The sequence below is a fragment of the Salvelinus fontinalis genome, unplaced genomic scaffold, assembly GCF_029448725.1.
Source record: "Salvelinus fontinalis isolate EN_2023a unplaced genomic scaffold, ASM2944872v1 scaffold_0167, whole genome shotgun sequence".
NCBI classification, from domain to species: domain Eukaryota; kingdom Metazoa; phylum Chordata; class Actinopteri; order Salmoniformes; family Salmonidae; genus Salvelinus; species Salvelinus fontinalis.
The window spans coordinates 231,824-259,310 of NW_026600376.1; the positions used below are offsets into that span (position 1 = coordinate 231,824).

Genomic DNA, 27,487 nt, shown 5'->3' on the forward strand with positions numbered 1-27,487 from the left:
GTAGCCTTCCCTAGTGTAAGTTTTGTTGTAATAGTCATATTCAAATCAGTATATGGTTTGTTACATGAAAGTGGACATTTGGAACGGGGCGCACGAATACAAAACCTCAAACACAGGTGGCATGTATCATTGGCATGCTTATTGGACATCCACACCGACAGATGGCTCCTGAAGATTTAGCGCTTAGCACCCTGGCAATTCTCCATGCGACACTACAAAATAATACCATTCCCCGACCCTGCATTAATGCAGTGCACTGGGCCAAGGTTCGAAACCTACCCAGGTGACCCGGACGCACTGAGCACATAGGGATGACAGAACCGCGTCTCGGCTGTAGGTAGGTACAGAACTGACAGTGCCCCGGGCGGAAGTGTTATTTTAGTGTTAAGAATTGACACATTTCCAAGAGGTAGGCTAATGCTTTATTTTTAAAACAGAATGATAGTATAGCCTATTGTTGCAAGGAGACCGTGACGTTTACATGTAGCCCACTAGTTTGACGATATTCCAAAGTCTAGTTTTGCCGACTATGTTGCTTCAATCATTTATGAATAGACAGTAAGTAGCGGGGTGTCACATGACATTATCACACAATAGGTCTGGTACTTGTAGACCATTCATGTTAAAGGGTGATAGTAGCCTAAATGAAATGTCGTGACGTGACCCCAGTGTTGTCTGCCAGAGTGCGGAATGCGAGACCGGCCCTCCTACTAAAGGAAAGATGAGGGAATGGTGGCTTCTTGTGGGCTTGCTGTGCATTCCTCTGCTGGCAGTCTATCTGCACATCCCCCCTCCCCAACTGTCTCCAGCCCTCCTGACCTGGCGCTCTGCCGGAGCATTCTTCACTTTCAGGAGCAACAATATATTCTACAGAGGTACGATTTGGCATCAGTAAGAGTAGAATGGAGGAATAGGGTGTGTTCTCATTTGATTCTGATTAAATACGTCCAAACATCATACATTTCAAATTGAACTTGCTTATGAATCCATCTCCCTATCCCCTGCACATACCTGATAGTGCTGCACTGTACTGATTTTTAAAGACTAATTGAATGTGTTATTGAACCAATTGCACTTTATGGCAGCGAGGTGTGGGGTCCACTTCCAAAACAAGATTTCCCCCAATGGGACAAACACCCCATTGAAACCTGAATGCAGAGTTCTGTAAGATTCACCAACATGTCCAGAGGAAAACTACAAACAATGCACACAGGGCAGAATTAGGCCAATATCCACTAATAATACAAACTAAAAACAAGAGCAATTCAGTTTTGGAAACATCTAAAATACAGTGACCCCCTCTCATATTATTACCAAGCCCTGCAATGCCAAGAGTCCCCTCATCCAGCTGGTCCTGGGGCTGAGGACCAGAACATCCAATCAGAATAAACCAAATTACAACAGTCAAAACTACATTACTTATTGGGAAACACAAAGCACAAAACAAAATGCAGTGCTATCTGGCCCTAAATTGACAGTACACTGCAGCAAACTATTTGACCATGGTTTCTGATCAAAACCTTAGAAAAACCTTGACAAAGTACAGGCTCAGTGAGCACAGCCATGCCATTGAGAAGGGTAGACACAGGAAAACCTGGCTCCCTGTAGAGGAAAGGCTGTGCAACCACTGCACCACAGCAAAACCCGAGACAGAGCTGCATTTCCTGACAAAATGTCGAAAATATACACTGCTCAAAAAAATAAAGGGAACACTTAAACAACACAATGTAACTCCAAGTCAATCACACTTCTGTGAAATCAAACTGTCCACTTAGGAAGCAACACTGATTGACAATAAATTTCACATGCTGTTGTGCAAATGGAATAGACAAAAGGTGGAAATTATAGGCAATTAGCAAGACACCCCCCAAAACAGGAGTGATTCTGCAGGTGGTGACCACAGACCACTTCTCAGTTCCTATGCTTCCTGGCTGATGTTTTGGTCACTTTTGAATGCTGGCGGTGCTCTCACTCTAGTGGTAGCATGAGACGGAGTCTACAACCCACACAAGTGGCTCAGGTAGTGCAGTTCATCCAGGATGGCGCATCAATGCGAACTGTGGCAAAAAGGTTTGCTGTGTCTGTCAGCGTAGTGTCCAGAGCATGCAGGCGCTACCAGGAGACAGGCCAGTACATCAGGAGACGTGGAGGAGGCCGTAGGAGGGCAACAACCCAGCAGCAGGACCGCTACCTCCGCCTTTGTGCAAGGAGGTGCACTGCCAGCGCCCTGCAAAATGACCTCCAGCAGGCCACAAATGTGCATGTGTCTGCTCAAACGGTCAGAAACAGACTCCATGAGGGTGGTATGAGGGCCCAACGTCCACAGGTGGGGGTTGTGCTTACAGCCCAACACCGTGCAGGACGTTTGACATTTGCCAGAGAACACCAAGATTGGCAAATTCGCCACTGGCGCCCTGTGCTCTTCACAGATGAAAGCAGGTTCACACTGAGCACATGTGACAGACGTGACAGAGTCTGGAGACGCCGTGTAGAACGTTCTGCTGCCTGCAACATCCTCCAGCATGACCGGTTTGGCGATGGGTCAGTCATGGTGTGGGGTGGCATTTCTTTGTGGGGCCGCACAGCCCTCCATGTGCTCGCCAGAGGTAGCCTGACTGCCATTAGGTACCGAGATGAGATCCTCAGACCCCTTGTGAGACCATATGCTGACACATGCACATTTGTGGCCTGCTGGAGGTCATTTTGCAGGGCTCTGGCAGTGCACCTCCTTGCACAAAGGCGGAGGTAGCGGTCCTGCTGCTGGGTTGTTGCCCTCCTACGGCCTCCTCCACGTCTCCTGATGTACTGGCCTGTCTCCTGGTAGCGCCTGCATGCTCTGGACACTACGCTGACAGACACAGCAAACCTTTTTGCCACAGTTCGCATTGATGTGCCATCCTGGATGAACTGCACTACCTGAGACACTTGTGTGGGTTGTAGACTCCGTCTCATGCTACCACTAGAGTGAGAGCACCGCCAGCATTCAAAAGTGACCAAAACATCAGCCAGGAAGCATAGGAACTGAGAAGTGGTCTGTGGTCACCACCTGCAGAATCACTCCTGTTTTGGGGGGTGTCTTGCTAATTGCCTATAATTTCCACCTTTTGTCTATTCCATTTGCACAACAGCATGTGACATTTATTGTCAATCAGTGTTGCTTCCTAAGTGGACAGTTTGATTTCACAGAAGTGTGATTGACTTGGAATTACATTGTGTTGTTTAAGTGTTCCCTTTATTTTTTTGAGCAGTGTATAACAATTTGAGTGTAATTACCCCAGATTTGAAACCCTTCTTCAAGGTTTCAAAGACCTCTCTGATGAGAGTAGGCTACCCGTCCTGTTGGGGGAGGACGCAGAGAGCTGTGGGTTGGCAGCGCACTACATTGCTGCCTGCCATAAGTTGAGGGACAGTGTCTGACAGACCAATCAACCTGCACATGTCCTCTATGCCATTGTTAATTGTATGGTTATTTTGACACTTTATTGTTGTTACTGTTGTCGCGTTGACAATATTATTTTAATTATGTTAATATTGTAAATCTCCAAAGTAAGCTTTGGCAATATGTACTTTAAGTCATGCCAATAAAGCACATTGATTTGACAGGAGCGGAGTAAGCATTTTTTTCACCTGTCCAGTTGTCACACATGAATGTGGGCGAAATAAAGAAACAGAGCTTTAATTAGCGTCTCATTACATTATTGAGATGCATGCAGTGATGCAGACTACTGTAGCCATCTAGTGGCTCCTTCATCAGTACAGTGAACAGTCTGGACTGCTAGAAGTTGGAGCCCATGTTCAGATCAGTCATCATTTGCACTTTACAATGGCAAGTTCCAAGCACCAGTTTTAGCCCTTTACTTTGACCTATGTAACATATTTTCGTGGTGCGTGTAGCAGGTCATGGTACGTGATGAACAATGTGTATGCTTTACTTTTTCCTCTACCAGAGACCTATGGTGCTGTAGGCAGCTCTGATGTGGTCATTCTCCTCCATGGCTTCCCTACCTCCAGCCTGGACTGGTACAAGGTACGCTGATGAGAGAAAGGGGCTTATCTATAAAATGTTATGCACAGATCAGTTGGTTTGCTGGGATAATTCTTATTCCACACTCTCAGATGGTATATTGTCAACAGAGCCATGTTCAATAGGGCACACCGTAGAATTTTTTTTTCAACCGGACATGAACACAAGCATCCCTTTTTGGACAAGTTCAGGTAGTACCCAGGTTCATGTCATTTTTTGTGCCTTATGAACATGACCCAGGTGTCTGAATGCCAGGTGTGTTACTGTATTACAGATATGGGAGCCCCTGAATCGGCGCTTTAACCGGGTCATTGCTCTGGACTTTCTTGGTTTTGGCTTCAGTGACAAACCGGTGAGTCGCAGGCTATGACAGACTTGAATTGTGGGCGAAACGGCCTTTGAGGCATCGGTTAGAATGCCAGGGAAATCTACCAGGGAGAGAGAGACGTACACATTAACCCACAAACAGTGCCAAATGTAATGACAAAGCAAGCAAACAATTGCCAATAACTGAGGAATGGCAAGTAATGCTAACCTATACACTACAGGAAAGTAGACCAGTAGGAAAATTGCATGAACAAAAACATGATTGAAATATGCACATTTTGTTCTAGCTAAGGTGCTCACCTATACTGACATTTCTCCCTGACAGAGGCCCCACCGCTACTCCATCTTTGAGCAGGCTAGTGTTGTGGAGGCGTTGGTGTCCCACCTGGGTCTGACGGAGCAGAGGCTCAACCTGCTCTCCCATGACTATGGAGACACTGTGGCCCTGGAACTGCTCTACAGGTGAGCTCAGCACTGCTGCACAAAGTAGAATGAAGTTGCCCCTAAACACTGAGCGTGTGTCAGTTTGCATTTCCAATACTGATGGTCAAGGTTGGGCTTGGAAGCCAATCCTGGAGGAACCATCATCACTGAAACCACTCTGACATAATAGGGCTGCATCTCAATAGTCTAGTGTTTTCCCTTCCATTACCCAACACAGGAAGGTGAAATATGATGGATGCTATAGAGCTTTTCCCAACTGACCCCATCTTTGTATCTCACAGGAGTGACCACAACAGGACTGGACACTTGACCATCAACAGCCTCTGTTTGTCCAATGGAGGTAGAGTACAGTTTCAGACCTTTTCCTGATTGGCTACAGGTAACAAACCATACTTAAGTAAAATGTACAAAGCAAGCCAGACAAAAACATTTTAAAGTCATTTATTCAAGGTTGTAGAGCAGCATAGCCAAATGATATCAGGATCCAGGTTAATACAGAGCTGCTAGCCAGGAATAGAAAAATAAGTGTTAAAGCTGCAACACATCAGAAAGATGTAACAACCTTACCTAGTAGCCATGTAGTGACCATACTGATGGTACCCAGACAAATACACCCTGGGAAGACTCCAACCAGACACCACCCGTAGCCTGGGAAGAACCATGGTTGTAGCCAACAAGAAAACGGATTATTCATGAAGTTGCGTCAATACTAAGAAATCATGAACATAAACCAAAAGATATCAGAACCTTACTGCTGGTTCCTGGTTGTTCTGCTCGTGCCAAGGAATCTTGATAGAGCCGGGGCACCAATGGTGCAGTAAAGGGTCTTCTCCACCCTGGAAAGGCACCTCACCAGGCTCTGGAATTGGAAAGACACCTCACTGGGCTCTGGAAGGCTTCAGGCTCTTCCTGAACCTGCTGCTTTCTGCTGGAGCTGACACGAGCTAGTCGGTATGGAACGGGAATAGAGCCTTCAGTCTCAGGAGGAGAGGGGGGCAGCATATGCTTGTCGGTGTCGCTCCGACCACTGTCTAGCTCGAAGAGGGTGGAGAAAGACGGTCCTATCAACTGGGGAAGGAACAAACTAAATGTTAACTTCAGATAAGACTTCCAAAAACAACTCAAGCAAACAGTACTTTAATGTTGCTCTTACCTTGTTGATAAGGATAGCAATGAACAGCAAAGCAAGGAGGCACCTACAGACAGAGGTTGAATGTTAAACAACATACTCAATGTGATGAAAGTAGCATTGCTCTTGCCACCATCTTACCCTGAGCCAGTACTAGCAGCCATGATACCCAATGAACAGTGCTGGTGAAGTGAGGAGAAAAGACTTGTGTATTTATATGTTGTGTAGCGGACAACATGTAACCAATCAGAGCCTGATTAGACAACGATGGGCAGCTGGTGTAAACTCACCTGTCTTGTCCGATTATTATAATTTTATTTTTTACTAAGACTGCATTTACACAGGCAGCCCAATTCGATATTTTTTTCCACTAAATCCTGCTTCTCACCAGTACCAGAGTTGATCACCATTGGTTTAACCCCTCATTCAAATCAGTGAATTTCTGTTCTTCCAAATTCCTCTACTCCGAGTCATACACACTATACCGCAATAGTTTCCTATGGGTTAGTGCTATCCGGAATCCTTGGATGTCCCTACCCTAAACTCTTACCCCCTCAAACTCAACTCTGGACCTCGAAGCCAGTTCCACTGCATTTTTTCATTGTTCCCCTAAACCCCTACACTAACCATTTTAAACGTCCCAAGGATCATAGCAAGGACCACTTCATGTGTACAAAGTAGATTACCGGTCAACAACTTCATGACAAAGTGACACATTGCTTTGATAGCATTTGTCTTACTGTAAACTTACCATGTTTGGTTATGAAATATTTAATGTAAGTAAAAAAAAAACGTTTTCTTGAACAGGCATATTCCCAGAAACACACCATCCCAGATTCCTTCAGAAGGTTAGTCAACATTTACTGTGGATATTCTGGATTATCTGACTGTTCTCTGAGCATTATAACTGCTTATTGTTGTTCTTTTGGATCATCGCCATGCTGTCTCCCACACAGCTCCTCAAGGACTCCAGCTTCCTCTCTCCGGTGCTGACCCGTCTCACCAACTACATGGTGTTCTCTAAAGGGTACACATACTGTGTTCTCACATACTGTATACGTTTCCTCCTACTGTACACATCTCTTGAATCTTTAACTTGGACACAGAAGAGACACATGAGCTCAAGCTAACAGGGTTACAGCAAGGGGCTCAGTCATTGATATCTTTTTTCATTGTGTATTTTGAATTATCTGCAGTCAAATCCATTACCTTTATATGCACAGTCATACCTCAATATTAAAGTTACAAGTTATGTTTGTTTATTATAATCTGACAACACCCTGTGTTTATGAATGCACTCTGGCACTCCAGATGGAATTTACGAACACACCCAAAGTGTCTATTTACGGTGTGTTCGTAAATTCACTCAGTGCGCTCTGGGCGTTCGTAAATTCAGAGCACACTGGACGCTCTGGCTGAGCAGTAGGGTTGATCCGAGCGTTCTGACCTCACAACGGCAGTCAAGCACCCAAGCCGTTAGCTAGCTACTTCCAGACAAAAATGAGAACCTCACTATGACCATTTTACTCGCCCTTGCAGAGCTGGTTTGGCCGTTTTCATGTTATCCAGAGCATTGGTGACTGTGATGCTGGCAACAATTTAATTACGCATTTTTGCCAAGATTTAATGGCACCGGCCATATTCAATAGGTGTTGAGGGTTTGTAAATGCATCAATTATTCTGCGCTCTGGTACACTCAGACGAGAGCGCTCTGAAATCGAAGTAGATAGCCAGAGTGAATTTATGAACACACCCTTAGTGTTACATTTAACTGCCCGTGTCAAATAATGCATATTTGAAAACTAACGTTAGGCCTACCTGTGTTGATTTCCATCACAGGAATATAACTTAGCTTAGGCAGGCTAGGGCTGGGAAACTCGAGGAACTCTGATTTCAAGAGAGAATACTGTTGTGTAGAACGAATGAGACAAGATACATTCTTAAAAATCTGCTCGGGTGTATGAGCAACAACTCTTCACATTCGTGAGCTAACATAACTGTTTAGAGTAGGCATGTACGGTTGCTCCTGTAGGACAACGTTAATCAAAAGGAACACAATAATTCACAAGGGCACATAGCGAACATAACAAATACAACTGTTTGTTATGTAATGACCATTAAATTGGCATATGCGATACTGTGTATGTGAATTGACGCACTCTACTCTCGCACGCAAATTTTAACGGCGTGTCTCTGTGGTTTCGGCTTCATACGTAGTTTTCACATAAAAGCTTTATATGTCAACTATGCTTCCCAAAAAATAACGCGGTCGCAGTGGTAGAACGTTTATTTTGATTGGCGATTTTCTGCATTTGTCAGAGTGCCATCGGGTAACCTGATTTCCGACGTGTCCATGTATACATGATTATTAGAGAGATCGTTATTCTTGCAAAGCATCTAAACGTTTGAATCGAACTATTTTATTAATGACTATGCACAATAACCACATTAATGTGAGCATGTAACCGTAATGACATTTACAGTAAGAACATTGTTGGCAAGTTAACTAGGCACAAGTAGTACAGCTCTAGTTATGTCCATTCAGCTAAATTATAAACCCCTCAACCATTTTTACTGTTTCATAGAAGAACACATTTTATTTAAATGTTATGAAGGTATTTATATTCGCTGCAAAGCATAGCTGGCGAAACAAACTGAGTAAAAACATGGAGGATTAAAGTTACCTAACCAGCACTCAACTGAGTTTGAGTGAACATATTTAATGTACTGTGAAGATGTAGCATTTACCCTGTTTACTCTTGGTTTCGTGTCAGGCTTGGGGACGTGTTTGGTCCTTACACCCAGCCCACAGACGCTGAGTTCTTGGACATGTGGACAGGGGTCCGCTTCAATGATGGGAACCTGGTCATGGACAGGTACTGTACCATACACTGTTTTCAGACCTCACTAGTTAAATACCTATACATACGGAATAGAGTAGTCACTAGACAGATCTCTGACTCTTTTCAAACTAACATGGCTAGTCAAATTTGGTGTTAGTTGATACATTGTTATAGGTGAAAGAAATTGATTTCAAAAAATTATTTTAACCCAATCAAACCAAATTGCACTGAACAAAACTTTGCACATTTTCCATCTAAATTCTAACATACTGTATATAAACAGAGAATTGTTTCCACCTCCATAGATTATGTTGTCAACCCTTGTAGTTTTGTTTTGATTGAATTTATTAACATAAAGCTAGTTCCCCATTTCTCCCTATACAGTGATGGATAAAAGTGATTGACTGATTGATCTGTGATTAATAGTGATGGTAATAAGATTGCATATCCCTTCTCCTCCTAGTATCCTGCAGTTTATTAACCAGAGGGACGAGCACCGAGACAGATGGGTTGGTGCTCTCACCTCTACTTTCATCCCTGGTGAGTACTGTCTGTCTAGTTGCTGAGCAATGATTGAAACATCAATGCCCGGTTTATGTGAAGTCTGCTACACAAGAGTGTCTCAAGTAATGATTGTACCTTTGATAACTGAATGAAAACAAAAAATATATATAATCTCAAATAGATGAGTGATATACTGTGCCTTCAGAAAGTATTCACACCCCTGGACTTTTTCCACATTTTGTTGTTACAGCCTGAATTTAAAATGGATTAAATGTAGATTTTGTGTCACTGATCTACACGCATTACCCCAATCCTTTTGTTATGACAAGCCTAAATAACGTAAAGAATAACAATGTGCTTAACAAGTCAGATAATAAGTTGCATGGAATCACTCTGTGTGTAATAATGGTGGTAACATGATTTTTGAGTGACTACCCCGTCTCTGTACACCACACATACAATTATCTGTAAGGTTCTTCAGTCGAACAGTGAATTTCAAGCACAAATTCAACGACAACGGCCAGGGAGGTTTTCCAATGCCTTGCAAAGAAGGCATTGGAAAACCTATTGGTAGATGAAGAAATTTTTAAAAAGCAGACTGATTACCCCTTTTGAGCATGGGGAAGTTATTAATTACACTTTGGATGGTGTATCAGTACACCCAGCAACTACAAAGATACAGGTGTCCTCCCTAATTCGGTTGATGGACAAGAAGGAAACCGCTCAGGGATTTCAACATGAGGCCAATGGGGATTTTTAAACCAGTTAGAGTTAAATGGCTGTGATCGGTGAAAACTGAGTATGGATCAAAAACACTGTAGTTACTCCACCATGCTAACCTAAATTACAGCGTGAAAACAAGGAAGCCTGTTAAGAATAAAAATATTTCAAAATGCATCCTGTTTGCACCGGCCATATTCAATAGGTGTTGAGGGTTTGTAAATGCATCAATTATTCTGCGCTCTGGCACACTCAGACGAGAGCGCTCTGAAATCAAAGTAGATAGCCAGAGTGAATTTATGAACACACCCTTAGTGTTACATTTAATTTACATTTGTTACATTTAACTAACTACTACATTTAACACTAAAGTAATAATGCAAAAGATGTGGCAAAGAAATTAACTTTTTGTCCAGAATACAAAGCATTACTTTTGGGCTAAATCCAACACATCACTGAGTACCACTCTTCATATTTTCAAGCATGGTGGTGTCTGCATCATGTTATGGGTATGCTTGTCATCGGCAAGGACAAGGGAGTTTTTTAGGATATGAAAAAAATGGAATAGAGCTATGCACAGGCAAAATCCTAGAGGAAAACCTGATTCAGTCTGCTTTCTAACAGACACTGGGAGATAAATCCACCTTTCAGCAGGACAATAACCTAAAACACAAGGCCAAATCTACACTAGAGTTACTTACCAAGATGACATTGAATGTTCCTGAGTGGCCTAGTTACAGTTTTGACTTAAATCGACTTGAAAAGCTATGGCAAGACTTGAAAATGGCTGTCTAGCAATGATCAACATCGAACTTGACAGAGCTTGAAGAATTTTTAAAAGAATAATGGACAAATATTGTACAATCCAGGTTTGCAAAACTCTTAGACATACCCAGCAAGACTCACAGCTGTAATCACTGCCAAAGGTGATCATAGCATATATTGACTCAGGGGGTTGAATACCTTTCTTATCCAAATATATTACTGTTTACTTTCCATTACCACACATTAACATGAGTATTTTGGATAGTTCGTTGACAAAAAATGACAAACCTATTTTAATCGCATTATGAAACACAAGAAAATGTGTAAATAGTCAAGGACTGTGAATCCTTTCTGAAGGTACTGTAATGACAGAAGGGCAATGGCAGGAAGCTTTAAGAACATGATGTGTCATTCATTCAACTCCGTCACTGCTGTTCTATCTGTTGTTGTTGATTTCCTGCAATAGGTAGGTTTGTGCCTACTATGAAACTGCACAAAAGCAAGCTACAGTGCCATGTCAGTTAGTACACTGAAGTTCTGAATGCCGTTGTACAGTGACTGTAAGCGGTAAAACTCCCCTCTGGTTTAGACTATGATGTGACCAGCGAGTCAGTCAGTGAGGCTAATCTACTTAGCGCAGACTAATACCTCCCAGGAGTTTATTAGCCCATCTGTGCCCCATTAAGGTTAGCTGGTAGTGGCGTGATCTGTGTGATCCACACCTCCCTCCCTACTACACATGGGTCCCATCCCCATAGAATCCTGTTCAACACCTCACCGCGAAGTGTTTCGGTGTGTCATCACTAGATGCATTGTAACATTTGATTGTTATGAGAAGGCATGTGGATTTAGTTCGATGCTAATTGACTAACCTGTCATTGCAAGGCAAAAAAAGAAGAAAATCCCACTCCTCCACGTCATCTCTCTCCCTCCTTGTCTTTCAGTTCATATGATCTATGGACCCCTGGATCCAGTCAACCCTCACCCCCAATTCATCTTCCTTTACCAGTAAGTGCACCTCTTCCATACTCTTATCCAATTGACATGCATTGAGTTATTTAAGGTGTAAGTGAGAGTTTCATTCACATGCACTGGATAATTGCCATTCACTTGCATTGGGTAGTTACATTTGTGAGTGTAGGAATATTCAATGAGTTTTGCTAGGGTTGAGCTTGCATGGTAAATGCTGTCTTTCCAAATGAAGAGCTGTAGTATCATGTACAACCACATGATGGGGGTGTTTACGGTGAGTGTCTAAGGCACAATGTCCTCCTGTTTTTTCCTGTCTCAAATAAGGGAAAAGGGGATACCTAGTCAGTTGTACTACTGAATGCATTCAACTGAAATAGGATCTAATGTTTCGTCGACGTCTAAAACGTGATATTAATTTAATACAAATACACTTTCTATGGCGTGTCGAGCCTTTATTTTGTCGTAAGGTACATAAGGTAGTACCTCTTCTCTTGTTGTTGGCGCACAAGCCTGTGCATTCCTTCTAATGTCTGCAAAAATACCAGAAAGGGTATTCAAGCCCTACACACAGACAGAAAGTATATTGTAGAAGTATTTTTGGGCTCAAAGCTCAGTCCATTAGTTGTGTAGAATGTTAAATGCATCTTTGTCAGAGCAGTTTATCGTACCAACAGTAATTGTCACTGCCTTGCATCGCCATGGTCATGGGATCAAATCCCATCCAATGTTGTTTTTAACATGAACCTACTCTCTTTAGATGTCTACCTTTTTAATAAGTGTTTCCTAGTTATTAGTGTGAAGGGGTCTGTGGCGCTGGTGGATGCTCCCTGCCTCACACAGGTGAGGTTGCTGGTTGGAATCCGTCCTGGCTCTGGATTGAAGAGGACCACCCTTCATCTCTGAGATGGGGAGCGAAGAGGACAGAAGAGGGGGCATGGTCCCTGTAGTCAGAGATATAAATGCAGATGGTCATGCAATAATTCACCAGAAACACCATGGTTAAATCTTGAAAAAATACACTGCTCAAAAAAATAAAGGGAACACTTAAACAACACAATGTAACTCCAAGTCAATCACACTTCTGTGAAATCAAACTGTCCACTTAGGAAGCAACACTGATTGACAATAAATTTCACATGCTGTTGTGCAAATGGAATAGACAAAAGGTGGAAATTATAGGCAATTAGCAAGACACCCCCCAAAACAGGAGTGATTCTGCAGGTGGTGACCACAGACCACTTCTCAGTTCCTATGCTTCCTGGCTGATGTTTTGGTCACTTTTGAATGCTGGCAGTGCTCTCATTCTAGTGGTAGCATGAGACGGGAGTCTACAACCCACACAAGTGGCTCAGGTAGTGCAGTTCATCCAGGATGGCACATCAATGCGAACTGTGGCAAAAGGGTTTGCTGTGTCTGTCAGCGTAGTGTCCAGAGCATGCAGGCGCTACCAGGAGACAGGCCAGTACATCAGGAGACGTGGAGGAGGCCGTAGGAGGGCAACAACCCAGCAGCAGGACCGCTACCTCCGCATTTGTGCAAGGAGGTGCACTGCCAGCGCCCTGCAAAATGACCTCCAGCAGGCCACATGTGCATGTGTCTGCTCAAACGGTCAGAAACAGACTCCATGAGGGTGGTATGAGGGCCCGACGTCCACAGGTGGGGGTTGTGCTTACAGCCCAACACCGTGCAGGACGTTTGGCATTTGCCAGAGAACACCAAGATTGGCAAATTCGCCACTGGCGCCCTGTGCTCTCCCAGATGAAAGCAGGTTCACACTGAGCACATGTGACAGACGTGACAGAGTCTCGAGACGCCGTGGAGAACGTTCTGCTGCCTGCAACATCCTCCAGCATGACCGGTTTGGCGATGGGTCAGTCATGGTGGGGGGTGGCATTTCTTTGTGGGGCCGCACTGCCCTCCATGTGCTCGCCAGAGGTAGCCTGACTGCCAATAGGTACCGAGATGAGATCCTCAGACCCCTTGTGAGACCATATGCTGACACATGCACATTTGTGGCCTGCTGGAGGTCATTTTGCAGGGCTCTGGCAGTGCACCTCCTTGCACAACAGCATGTGGAATTTATTGTCAATCAGTGTTGCTTCCTAAGTGGACAGTTTGATTTCACAGAAGTGTGATTGACTTGGAGTTACATTGTGTTGTTTAAGTGTTCCCTTTATTTTTTTGAGCAGTGTATGTTTAGTCTTTGCTTCTGCTTGCCTTGAACTCTACTCAATTCTCCCCTCTCAGTTGCTACCTTCCTCCACCACCATACTTGAACTAGTCCGTGTCAAGTTTCTGGAGTTTCAGCTGTTCCGGTTTGATCATTTCTTTAGGACCCCTCTGGATAGATCCCTCTTTTGACTCGCTCACCATTTGTCCAACCAATGCTTCACACTGATAATTACCACCCCAGAATATCTTACGGTCCCTGCCAAGTCTTTCCCCATGGACTCTGCTTGGATTGGAGCCCACAACCTCTCCACTGAGAGACAGACGTCTTTCTCTTATGCCACCATCTTTCATGACGTCTTTGTCTCCTTCAACATAAGGTTGTAGTCCGAAAAAGCAGAAAACATGTTCTTTGTACCTGTCGGTCTGTAGTCTTCTGACAGCCTCTGTGCCACAGGATATAACCTTAGCTACAGAACCACTCGGGCTTTGAACCATTTTCTTGCTCTGCAAGCCAGTGACAATTCCACTCAGCCACTGCAGGATTTCGATAAAAATATATATATTTTTAACTTTAAAGTTACTCAACATTCAATCCAAAGCATCAGAGGGAAAAGAGACGAACCTTACTTGTGAATCAAGTCACAATGCACCACCATTGGCCGTGAGTTGTGTGGGATTTGTAGAGACTGATGGAATGCACCACTAAAGGGAAGATTTGAACCCCCCTCTGACTCGATTGAAGGCGACTGACCAGAACGAAAAAGTGTAGGCTATATAGAAATGTCGCTCAAATTGAAAATCATTACAAATCCTTTTCTGTATCAGGCTAATGGCTCTGTAGCTAGATTTCACATTCCAGTGTTAAGAATTGTAAACAAGGCTGCTGGAATTTCTCTAAATGGGACTCTGTGCAGCCAATGGCAATGTGCGCTTTATGTATAATGCTAGGAGCTGCTTGTGTTCCACAGCTCTAATGCAACTCCACCACTATGCGGATGTCGGCTAAAACGGAACTGATTAGAGCCCCGAGACAAATGCTTCAATTCTGTATATACAGTAGTAGACAAAGTATTTGGTTTTCTGTATATATCCCCCATCATTCATTTGGGTGTTACAGAACGCAAGTATTCCCTTTGTATGAATAAGTCCTCTTGTCCCTCCCAACCCAATGTTGTCATTGTCCTTCAGGAAACTGGTGCAGAGGTCTACTGTGTCGGTTCTAGATGAACACATCAGCCATTATCCCCAGCTGGAGGACCCTACTGGCTTCCTCAACGCCTACTTCAGCTTCATCAACGCCTTCTGAGACAACTCACCAGCATTAGACAATCTGAACTTGACATCTACGAGCATAACCTGGGTCATGTTCATTCGGGCTCACAACGGGAAGGTTAAAACATTTTGCAATAGGAAAACAAAAACATGCATTTCTTATTGGAGTTCAGCCCTGTTTCAGTGTTTTCTTCCATTTGGTGCCTAATGAACACAAATTTTCACATCTCCCATTGTGGAAAAAATTGTGAAGATTCAGCTCTGACTGGGTGGGTCGTGAACAAACACCCATAATTGAAAAACCTCAAACCTGGATGAGAACTGTGCACATTGAATCATAGCTGATATGACACAGTGATCTTGAATCCATTCCTGGTATGTCATAAAAGCACCAAGCCACGTTTGACAGATACTGTCTCCTGCTACTCGCTATGAACAAAATGACAGCACTAAATGGATCAACTACTGCAGTAGGGACATAGGAAATCTTACTGGAAGCATGAAAGATCACCCAAGGTAATCTCATCTTTGGGGTCCAATCTATTTGTTGTAATTCGTAACAGGTTGCAACCCAAGGAAAATAATTCTGGATGGAGGAAATAAACTTTAGAAATAAAAGGAGTTTTAAATAAAGCTTGTAACAATAATTCAGTACTTCCATGGTCAACATTTAATAGATTTGATAAAACGTGGGCCATTAATGACACTAGCCTGGTCCCAGATCTGTTTGTGCTGCCTTGCCAACACCTATGAATGACCATTGGAGTTGGTTATATAGCACAAACAGATCTGGGGCCAGTCTACAGAGATGAGTTGTGTTGAAGGGTGCCAGTAGTACACACACCTCACCATAATGTCTTCCATCTCAGACTACCCAAAAACACAAGACACATTCCAACGACATAAAGCAGGGGAGGACATTGTGTAGAGAATATTGTGAATGGGAAAAAGAGGAGAAAACAACTAGAATATGCCATTGTATTGACACGGCCTGTTGGTGAACATCCCCCGCTGGCGCCCTCTAGCCCACGGAGGCTAGGATGATGTCAACAACAGTCTCATCCGAGCTGCGGACCGTCACCTGCATAGTGACACCGTCTGCCAGGGCCAGGCGCGAGCGAACCAGCACGTCATGACCCCCCCGGAACACACCTGGAGGAAGGGGAGGGACACAGAAACTCATTCATACCATGGGGGGGCTTGCTTCCATCACACTAGTGACAGGAAGTTGAACAAGCTGCCGTGTCAAGGTTAGAAACTGAACTTAACATATTTACGGTAATAAAGGGCACAGAATGAGCCTACAATACAATTCACAAAGCAAAACAATAATTAATTAAAATCAAGATACAATAAATAAATAAAACACCCACCGGCAAGGAAGAGGATGTGTGAGTTCTTGTTTTCTGGGACCTTGTCTGAACGCTCGCAGGGCTGCATGCCCAGGAAACTGATGATGTTACCAACAGCCTCTACAGAGACGACAGGGAACAGGGAGATGTGACCAACAGTCTCAACAGGAGGCTTCCCCCATCTCTTACAATAAGTACCATGGGATTTTGAATGACCAGAGACGTTACCACCAGCCCCGACAGAGACGTTACCACCAGCCCCGACAGAGACGTTACCACCAGCCCCGACAGAGACAACTTGGAGATTTTACTTGACACACTGTAGCCCCCTAGATACAACCTGCCTTCAGTGTGCCTGTGTCCAAATACACATATTACTCACTCTGCTTTAAATATGTAGCAGTGTCATAAGATGATAATTAACAAGATCATTTAACGTTAAGTCAGGTCCAACTCCAGACCTGGATTAAATACATAGTTCAAACACTTTGACGAGGCCAGTTCCAACGGGTTCTATTTAAAGACTGAATTATGGTCAGAAATAGCCCATATGATGCCTCACAAACAAGCTCAAAAGGCTTTAAGCGAGTCACAATGGAAATAGAAAAGTATGGAGAAAATCAATAGAACTGTTAATGATGATATTTCTATGTATGGGAACCACTGCTCTAAAACAGCTCACAGAATGTACACTGTTTCAATGTTGGGGTGATAAATCCAAAGATCCCGATTGAAATAATTACCGTCTAACGTTCTGACAGAGGCCAGGGCGAACGTCTCCTCCTTCTCAAAGTCGTCTCCCACCTCGTCCCAGGCTGCGGCAAAGTTAGGCTTCAACACCTTCTGGATGTGGTCTGCAACGGTCACCTCCAAGTCTTCCAGCTGACACACACGGGGGGGGGGGGGGGGGGGGGTAGAGGAGAGCAGAGAAGGTAGAAAAAGGGGAGAATAGAGAATTTAGGCAAATGACGGTAAACAAGATATAATTATTTTTTGGATAAATGAGTAAAATTTTAAAAATAGGTTTTAAATTGAGCTCATACCACATATTCGTCATCGTAACCGTCGTCATCGGGCTCTCCTGTGTTGGGGTCGCAGTCTTTCACCAGGTACTTCAGAGTACAGCTGAACGTACAGGACACTGGAGAGCAGAGAACACATTTAATATGACATAGACAGTGCAGACATTACATGACTAGGCTACGTGATGTAAGTAAGTGTCCTTAGTGTTTGAAGAAGGCCAGCAGAAAAGTGCTTTTCTCTCTCAATTGAAAACCATTCGGATTCTTTAGTTCTGAGAAGGGTATTAACAGAGTTACAACACTGACGTCACACTAAGCACTTCAGAGTTGCCCTCATGAAAACGGCTCATTTCTCTCTCTCCCTCACACACAGTCACACACAGGTTTAATAAAAGTAACCTGCGGTGGGGTCATCTTCAGGCAGTCTGACCAGGCTGTAGCAGGAGCCAGGCTGGCTGTAGGGCAGGTTAGCAGCAGGGACGTAGTGGAGAACCTCGTAGGCCTCCGACGGCTCCATCTGAACCATAACCTGAAGGACAACAACCCAGTGGACTTCCACTTAATACATTTCTATGCATGTAGTCCTGTGTCTTAATGTCAGTGTTGTAGATTTTAAATGTGAGGCACCAAAGTCACGTTTCTGTCTACTGTCAATTGAAATGGACAATAAAGCTTTATAAAATTATTTGAATAGGATTATGCTTTTCAAACTGCTCAAAGATATCTACAGTGTAAGGAGGGATTTGGGGTGATGCCACTGCAGCCATTTTGCACCCAACTAGACCTCCACACATTGACAATGGCTGAGCATTCTAGGAGCCGTGAACTTCCTACAGCGCACCAGTCACCAGTGTAGCCCTACCTTCTGCAGGAGCTGGTCATTGAGCGTGTTGGTGCAGTCGAACTGGAACACCATGTGTCTGGCGAAGGTGTGCTTGACGCAGCGCACCACATACTCAGTCTCCGCCTCGGTCAGCTGCACCGCCTCCGACGTCTTGAAGAGAGAACCCAGGCCCTGGAATTCTGGAATGGCTGCCAGTTGTTCTGTTGACAGGAGGAGGAGAGATTAGAGAGGCCCAGTTCCAAATCCACCCCTAGTCCTAAATACTTCAATATTATAGCTGAATCCACCCCTAGTCCTAACTACTACAATATTATAACTGAATCCACCCCTAGACCTAAATACTTCAATATTATAGCTGAATCCACCCCTAGTCCTAACTACTACAATATTATAGCTGAATCCACCCCTAGTCCTAAATACTTCAATATTATAGCTGAATCCACCCCTAGTCCTAAATACTTCAATATTATAGCTGAATCCACCCCTAGTCCTAACTACTACAATATTATAGCTGAATCCACCCCTAGTCCTAACTACTACAATATTATAACTGAATCCACCCCTAGTCCTAACTACTACAATATTATAGCTGAATCCACCCCTAGTCCTAACTACTACAATATTATAGCTGAATCCACCCCTAGTCCTAACTACTACAATATTATAGCTGAATCCACCCCTAGTCCTAACTACTACAATATTATAGCTGAATCCACCCCTAGTCCTAACTACTACAATATTATAGCTGAATCCACCCCTAGTCCTAACTACTACAATATTATAGCTGAATCCACCCCTAGTCCTAACTACTACAATATTATAGCTGAATCCACCCCTAGTCCTAACTACTACAATATTATAGCTGAATCCACCCCTAGTCCTAACTACTACAATATTATAGCTGAATCCACCCCTAGTCCTAACTACTACAATATTATAGCTGAATCCACCCCTAGTCCTAACTACTACAATATTATAGCTGAATCCACCCCTAGTCCTAACTACTACAATATTATAGCTGAATCCACCCCTAGTCCTAACTACTACAATATTATAGCTGAATCCACCCCTAGTCCTAACTACTACAATATTATAGCTGAATCCACCCCTAGTCCTAACTACTACAATATTATAGCTGAATCCACCCCTAGTCCTAACTACTACAATATTATAGCTGAATCCACCCCTAGTCCTAACTACTACAATATTATAGCTGAATCCACCCCTAGTCCTAACTACTACAATATTATAGCTGAATCCACCCCTAGTCCTAACTACTACAATATTATAGCTGAATCCACCCCTAGTCCTAACTACTACAATATTATAGCTGCCCTCAAGTTTTTGCTGCTCTGAAGTTGTTGATGCCACAATACTAGCATCACAACTACTGCTACTATGATATTTGGTTTTCCATGGCTAATAACTCTTAGCAGACTGAATTCTATGGTTCATTAAGAACGTGTTTCCATGCAAAATACTGTGTGCTATAGCTTGGAAAATAAATGTGACTGGGTCCTTTTACTTCAGAAATTTAGACCAAATGTTTTGTTTCCTTGTGATAACGCCATGTCTTACATTTACATTTAAGTCATTTAGCAGACGCTCTTATCCAGAGCGACTTACAAATTGGTGCATTCACCATCACTCTGTGATGTCTTGCCATGATAGTTTCAAGTAAGGTGACTGTACCCTGGTAGATGTCTTGGCGCGTCGGGCCTGGTTTCTCTGGAAGCTTGCTAGTGGCCACAGGAGCGAATTCGGTCTTCTGCTCTGTGATGGGTGTGTTGGCCAGGGGAACCGACTTCATATCGAAGGGCTTCTCTGTGGGCTCCAGGGTGTACTGGTGGAGGGACTTCTCCAGACCCGGGACAGACACCGACAGACCTGACAGGAGGAGACACAGACGGTTAAATAAAGGAAATACATTTATGCATTTTGAGGTTCGATGGAGAAAAATAAATTCTCTGCACGTGTCGATTCACTGAGAGAGTTTGAGTGACCACAATCAAAGAACACAACCGTACTTCCTGAATTGGAACAGATGTCCACACACTCTAGTGTTCTCAAGTTAGGAGACGAGGAGCGCAGTGTGTGTTCTCACCGTTGAAAATGTAGGCAGCGTTGAGGGCTTTCTGCTTCTGCTGCAGCACGTTCATGTAGAAGGTGGCTCTGTCCCTCACCTCGTCGTCACTGTCCATCATACACCTAGTAACACACACCATACGTCAACACACTTTAGAGTGGTAACCACACAGGGAATGGATCATTCTGACCGGGAGCCAGTGAAAGGCTGTCTCTACCTCTGCATCAGGACTAACACACTGGGGAGAAGGTCATCATTCTGGGCTCCAAACTTAGCCAGAGCACTCACCGCAGCTACAGGGACGAGAAAGGAGCTTAGTTAATACACAATGTGTATAAACAACAACGTGGTAACTCACATTAGTTTAAACCCTTTATGATTAACAGTGAGTTTCTGTTGAAAAGCCAGGCGCAAATACCATTTGTCTTCATATTAGTGAATTGATCCTTTCATGGTTGGTGATGTCACCAGTTAATGGAGCCAATCCCAACAGACTTATCAGAACTACCATTCATGTTGCACCCAGACACACACAACTCTGTTTCTCAAACACACATGCTTTTGACAACTCCAGGCCAGCAGGGGTTAACACACACACTCCCCCGTTTCTCACCGGCTCTGACGGCCTCGCTCTCCAGCACCACGCGGTTGAAGATGAAGCGGATGTACTTGGATGGCGAGGGCGTGCGCGGGCCCTCCTTGCCCAGCAGGTGGAGAATCTTGGTGGCCAGCACCGTGTGCTCACAGTCCTCGATGAACTCACACAGGTGGGCCAGCCCCGTCTCCTTGCTCTCTGGGTTCTCCTCGATGATGCTGATGATGCAGTCCACGATGGCCCGCTTGTACTCAAAGCCACCCTGAGAGGAGAGGCATCATTGAAAGAATTTATGTTTCAGGGACAGTGGTACATAAAATCAGAAAACTGAGTGGTCATATCAATGTGCCAGAGTTGGCCAAAGAGCTCCTGTTTGTCTGTAGTCCAGATGGTTTCATGTCAGTGAAACATAAATGTCCTTCAATACGTTCTCTTGTCCTACACATCAGTGAAAAAAGACATTAGGCTGCTCAGTCAGGGTGTTCCACTCACGTCGTCTCGGAGCATGTTGGACAGGAAGTTCATCATGACGCTGTGCTTTCTGGGATACTTCTGACACAGGGCACTGATGGCCTGCACAACCACCACCTGAAACACACTCAGCAGTCAGAGGATAGGACTTCACTTTGGTGAAATAATATCCCATTTGGAAATAGATTAAAGTAGTTGTGGTTTGTTTAAAATATAGTTTTACTTCAGACAAATATATTTTTGGTGGTGGATTACATATTGAGTGTATTCTAATTGATTATCCAACTATTTAAATTCCTAAATGATTCAACTAGAGTATTGTAGAGGGGAAAAACAAGAGCATATCATTGAGGAGAAACTACACATTAAACTAACTCATCCTCCTCCTCACCTTGAACTCGTCAGAGATCTCAGAGACGAAGGAGGAGATCTGTTTCATGAGGCGGTCCACACTGCTCTCGCTGCCTGTCTTCAGCAGCGTGGTGATGGCCAGCGTGGCGATGCTGCGGTTCGAGTCAGTGATCAGGTTCTCCAGGTCCAGGTTGCACGCAGTCACGGCCGACGGGTGCTTCATCGCCACCTGGTGGACAAACGACGGAATGCGGTTGTAAATACAGTATACTCAATGTAAAACACAGGTAACAAAGTAATGAAGAGCATGGAGAAGTGGAGACCCACCTTGTTGAGGGTCCTGACAGCTGCGTATCTCAGGGCTGCTTTGGGAGAGCTGCAGAACAGCTGCAGGACTGGAGAGAAACACAATAACAGACAGTCAAGTGGTAAAACCAGAGGTACTAGGTTCATAGGATACTACAACCTCTAATATCTATTTCTACAGGTAGGTACCCACATGTGGACACCAGAAAGTAAGGTGTATTTACCAAACTGGCTGTAATTACAGAGACTCACCAGAGACAGCGGGGGCCAGCTCTCTGGCAGTACAGTTGGGCATGTGGACTATGGCCGAGGCTGCCTCGTACACCACCATCTCATGCTTGTTCCTCAGACAGCTCTCAATGAAGTCAAACAGGGGACTGTCATGTCTGCAAACAGAAAATAGCCAACCATCTGTATTATAATGCCACACACACAAGAAGACAAAAAAAATATCCCAATATGTTTATAAAGTAAAATTTGACACTGTGCATTCTGTGTCCTCCGCTGCCATGTGTATGGACTCTGACAGTTGTGGCTGCTTTGTGTGATATATTGTTGTCTCTACCTTCTTGCCCTTTGGGCTGTTGTCTGAGCCAAATAATGTTTGTACCATGTTTTGTGCTGCTACCATGTTGTGTTGCTACCATGTTGTTGTTATGTTGTGTTGCTTCTGTATCATGCGGTGTTGTCATGTGTTGTTGCCTTGCTATGTTGTCTTAGGTCTCTCTTTATGTAGTGTTGTCTCTTGTCGTGATGTGTGTTTTGTCCTATATTAATATTGTCTTTATTTTATTTGTTTTAATCCCAGGCCCCCGTCTCCACAGGACTTTTGGTAGTCTGTCATGGTAAATAAGAATTTGTTCTTAACCGACTTTCCTAGTTAAATAAAAGGTTAAAAAAAAAAAAAAAAAAAAATGCATGATGTCGCTACACAGATCACTTCCCCTTGGTGTTGAATAAAAACTATACATATCAATGAAAGGGAATACTAGATACCAACCCACTGTAGACAGACTAGAAAACACATTCAAGTAAACAGTCCAGGACAGTGTTTATCTACCCTGCCTCGGTCTACGTGACAGTGCTTCCATGGTGCCACCAACCCTGCCTCGGTCCGCGTGACAGTGCTTCCATGGTGCCACCTACCCTGCCTCGGTCTACGTGAAAGTGCTTCCACGGAGCCACCTACCCTGCCTCGGTCTACGTGACAGTGCTTCCATGGTGCCACCTACCCTGCCTCGGTCTACGTGAAAGTGCTTCCACGGAGCCACCTACCCTGCCTCGGTCTACGTGACAGTGCTTCCATGGTGCCACCTACCCTGCCTCGGTCTACGTGACAGTGCTTCCATGGTGCCACCAACCCTGCCTCGGTCCGCTTGAGTGCTTCCATGGTGCCACCTACCCTGCCTCGGTCCGCGTGACAGTGCTTCCACTGTGCCACCTACCCTGCCTCGGTCCGCGTGACAGTGCTTCCACGGTGCCACCTACCCTGCCTTGGTCCGCGTGACAGTGCTTCCATGGTGCCACCAACCCTGCCTCGGTCCGTGTGACAGTGCTTCCAAGGTGCCACCTACCCTGCCTCGGTCCGCGTGACAGTGCTTCCACGGTGCCACCTACCCTGCCTCGGTCCGCGTGACAGTGCTTCCACGGTGCCACCTACCCTGCCTCGGTCCGCGTGACAGTGCTTCCACGGTGCCACCTACCCTGCCTCGGTCTACGTGACAGTGCTTCCACGGTGCCACCTACCCTGCCTCGGTCTACGTGACAGTGCTTCCACGGTGCCACCTACCCTGCCTCGGTCCGCGTGACAGTGCTTCCACGGAGCCACCTACCCTGCCTCGGTCCGCGTGACAGTGCCACCTACCCTGCCTCGGTCCGCGTGACAGTGCCACCTACCCTGCCTCGGTCCGCGTGACAGTGCTTCCACGGTGCCACCTACCCTGCCTCGGTCTACGTGACAGTGCTTCCACGGAGCCACCTACCCTGCCTCGGTCTACGTGACAGTGCTTCCATGGTGCCACCTACCCTGCCTCGGTCCGCGTGACAGTGCTTCCACGGTGCCACCTACCCTGCCTCGGTCCGCGTGACAGTGCTTCCACGGTGCCACCTACCCTGCCTCGGTCCGCGTGACAGTGCCACCTACCCTGCCTCGGTCCGCGTGACAGTGCCACCTACCCTGCCTCGGTCCGCGTGACAGTGCCACCTACCCTGCCTCGGTCCGCGTGACAGTGCTTCCACGGTGCCACCTACCCTGCCTCGGTCTACGTGACAGTGCTTCCACGGAGCCACCTACCCTGCCTCGGTCCGCGTGACAGTGCTTCCACGGAGCCACCTACCCTGCCTCGGTCTACGTGACAGTGCTTCCACGGTGCCACCTACCCTGCCTCGGTCCGCGTGACAGTGCTTCCACGGTGCCACCTACCCTGCCTCGGTCCGCGTGACAGTGCTTCCACGGTGCACCTACCCTGCCTCGGTCCGCGTGACAGTGCTTCCACGGTGCCACCTACCCTGCCTCGGTCCGCGTGACAGTGCTTCCACGGTGCCACCTACCCTGCCTCGGTCCGCGTGACAGTGCTTCCATGGTGCCACCTACCCTGCCTCGGTCTGCGTGGCAGTGCTTCCATGGTGCTACCTACCCTGCCTCGGTCTCCTCCAACAGCTTGCTGGCGATGCGGATGAGCATGCAGTAGGCAAAGGGGGACTTGAGGCCCGACTTGGTGAACTTGTTGAGCATCTTGGATACGGCCAGTCGGTCATTCTTCCTCAGGTGGTACAGCAGGCCCAGGGCGTGGTACTGGGGGGAATCACACAGAGGTCACAGTGGAAGTGATTCTCTTTCAACTTACCCGGGTTGTGTTCATTAGGGAACAACATATCAAAACCTTTTTCAGTGCATTTCATATTGAATGAGTGAAAATAACAGTAAAACATAGGTTATTTCTTCTGCTTGGTGCCTAATGAACAGGTTATCAACAGAGTGTGTGTAACCCACCTGGACCATGATGTTGTCACTGGAAGCTGCCTCCTGTGCCTCGTTCACCCAGCGCTTCACCACGTCGTAGCTCATCTTAACCATGTGCTACAGACACACAGAAACCACAAAATACATTAACCACAAAGCAATGGGAGTACTTACAAATGACACAGTCACCTTGAGACATCCAGGCGCCGTGTGGGTAATTTCTTACCAGAGAGGAGACCAGGGCAGAGCTGGACACACTGGGCACTTTGTCAACGATGGCCTGTTTCATGTATCTCTCAATGGCCTGCAGCATGGTGGTCTGTGGGACAGAGTTACAAAGTAGGGCTTGAGTTTGACCAAAAAGCATAGGTTTAGTCCAATTACAATAACACAATGTAAGCTGGATGTAAAAAATAAAATACTGTTCAGCTATCAGAATGGAAACAAAAAGAAAACACAGCCTAATAAAAAGCAGGGAGAGAAACAGAAACAGACAGACACAAAGACATGGAGGGAGAGAGAGACAGACTGACATCCGTGATCCTGCAGAGAGCTCTGATGGCAGGTCCTCTGTACACATCCTCCTTGCCAGTCATGTCCTTGGTCAAGCTACTGGTGACAATGATGACATCCTCAGAGATGTTGGCCATCTCCTTGATGGTAAGGTAGCACATCCTTCTCAGGGTTTGCTGGAGGAATACAGAGAAACATTTTCAAAAAGCAGATAATGCTATACAAAAACACTATGCGCCACATCTCTACAATACGTCAATTACAACACTACTCATTGAATACTCATTTAATGGCACTAGTTGGACCTTTTTGAGGTTAGTTTGTGAGTTTATGTCATCATGTATTGTATATGTTGCGGTATGTTCTGTCGATAATGTTGTTTACTTGTATGATCAGCAATAATTTAATTAAACCCAAAGCAATTACTTATTCTCACATCATTGGACTGGAAGAGCCTGGTCATTGCGAAGAAGGCCTCGGTCGCCTCCATAGTTCCAAAGTGCTCCCCCTAGACAGAACATAAAAACATCTTCTGTTAATATCAAAGGGTATACATGCAAAACAATTGGTTTGCATGTTATGGGTTTGTTTCTCACCTGGTTGAGCAGGTAAATGATCTTGGTGAGGATGTGGAGACATCTTCTGGGGTTGATCGGAGTCTCGTTGAAGATACGAGCTTCTTGCAACACTGCACTCTTTTCAAGATGCTGGAAAGGGTTAGAGCCACTTCCTAATTGTTGCAGCGAAGAGAAAATAGAAACATTAAGACACAATTGGATTATATTGGAACTATAAAGACTAACTAGGTCGTTCACTTACTATGCGTCATTACTATATCGTGTTGAATGTGTATTTCGTAACGAGATAACTTAAGTAGTAGCTTAAACCTCGTCTAGTTATGGTCAACAAACTTGAGTGAGCAAGACGACATTGACAGTTTTTAAATGAACTAAATTAGCTAGCTAACTACCAGTATACGGTACATCGATAGACACATGTAGCTAACTAGATATTGAATCTCTTATCAAATTTTACACGGCACAGCCAAAGAAGAATAAGTGTATGTTTTACTAGGCACAGTTAACTTAGTCTTCATAACCAACTCACGTTAGCTAGTTTGCAAGCTAATTTGACAGATAGAGACGCTTTAAGCTAGCTAGCAGGCAATTTACATATCTGCTCAACAAATAAACACACGTAGCTAGTGTGATCAACAAAGACAGACATCTATTTGACAACAAAAAAATATCCACCAAACGAATACCAACTTAGTGTAGTTAACGTTACCTAGCTAGAATGCTAGCTAACGTCAGCGGTAACTAGTTGGCAAAAAAACGTTACCTATTTCCAAGTAGCTATATTGATTTCTTTACACTTAATTTATCTTACCAGACTCTTCGTCCTTCTTGTCAAATTTCTTTATCATTGTTACGGAATGTTTGTGGATCAGTGTGGTTGGTGTACAGCCTCACAACAGACGACTAGTCACGTCCACGTCGCCAAATGCAACCTTCCTGTCTGTGTCCATGTCGACGGAAATGACGTCAAATTTAATGATTTGCAGCAGGGGGAGTAGTGAGCTGAGCATAGATCAGTGGTCACCAACCTTTTCTGAGTCAAGATCACTTTCTGAGTCAAAATGCATGCCGAGATCTACCGCTCTGGTGTTTTTATTAACATGACTTAAACAATGAAAGCATATGCAACATTAACCAATTAAAAACAGTACTGTAGCAATGAGGTTTGTGCAGTAAGCTATAGGCCCAATACATTATCACGGCATACTGGCTTTGCTTGAATTGATCTGCCAACG

At 44.8% G+C, this 27,487-nt stretch overlaps 2 protein-coding genes and 1 long non-coding RNA gene across 7 annotated transcripts; 1 reads left to right on the forward strand and 2 right to left on the reverse strand.

Moving 5' to 3' along the window:
- On the forward strand, nt 1–15,819 carry LOC129844038 (mesoderm-specific transcript homolog protein-like). 5 transcript variants are annotated; one of them, XM_055912413.1, is made up of 12 exons: nt 8–337; nt 670–875; nt 3,948–4,027; nt 4,299–4,376; nt 4,677–4,813; nt 5,077–5,135; nt 6,732–6,772; nt 6,881–6,951; nt 8,699–8,800; nt 9,231–9,307; nt 11,701–11,764; nt 15,089–15,819. In XM_055912413.1, exons 1-12 carry the CDS (start codon nt 312–314, stop codon nt 15,204–15,206), a joined length of 1,059 nt encoding a protein of 352 aa, XP_055768388.1. In that variant the 5' UTR covers nt 8–311; the 3' UTR covers nt 15,207–15,819. The 5 variants fall into 5 exon arrangements, with proteins under 5 accessions (XP_055768393.1, XP_055768388.1, XP_055768389.1 ...); XM_055912414.1 differs by having other exon boundaries at nt 17–337; nt 683–875; XM_055912415.1 differs by having other exon boundaries at nt 331–409; nt 683–875.
- Nucleotides 5,221–8,702, reverse strand: LOC129844039 (uncharacterized). The gene is made up of 3 exons (XR_008757893.1): nt 7,743–8,702; nt 5,949–5,991; nt 5,221–5,863 (listed from the first exon to the last, which is right to left on the reverse strand). It is a non-coding gene; the product is annotated as an uncharacterized LOC129844039 (long non-coding RNA).
- LOC129844037 (coatomer subunit gamma-2) lies at nt 15,820–27,197 on the reverse strand. Its single transcript, XM_055912412.1, has 21 exons — nt 27,064–27,197; nt 26,271–26,404; nt 26,111–26,182; nt 25,695–25,850; nt 25,388–25,480; nt 25,192–25,278; nt 24,836–24,993; nt 22,452–22,585; nt 22,221–22,288; nt 21,934–22,122; nt 21,564–21,659; nt 21,090–21,333; nt 20,694–20,769; nt 20,495–20,598; nt 20,083–20,277; nt 18,409–18,590; nt 17,946–18,075; nt 17,568–17,665; nt 17,268–17,406; nt 16,546–16,644; nt 15,820–16,324 (listed from the first exon to the last, which is right to left on the reverse strand). The coding sequence occupies exons 1-21, from the start codon at nt 27,098–27,100 to the stop codon at nt 16,194–16,196; spliced, it is 2,622 nt and encodes an 873-aa protein (XP_055768387.1). The 5' UTR covers nt 27,101–27,197; the 3' UTR covers nt 15,820–16,193.
- Between the last annotated feature and the right edge of the window lie 290 nt (nt 27,198–27,487).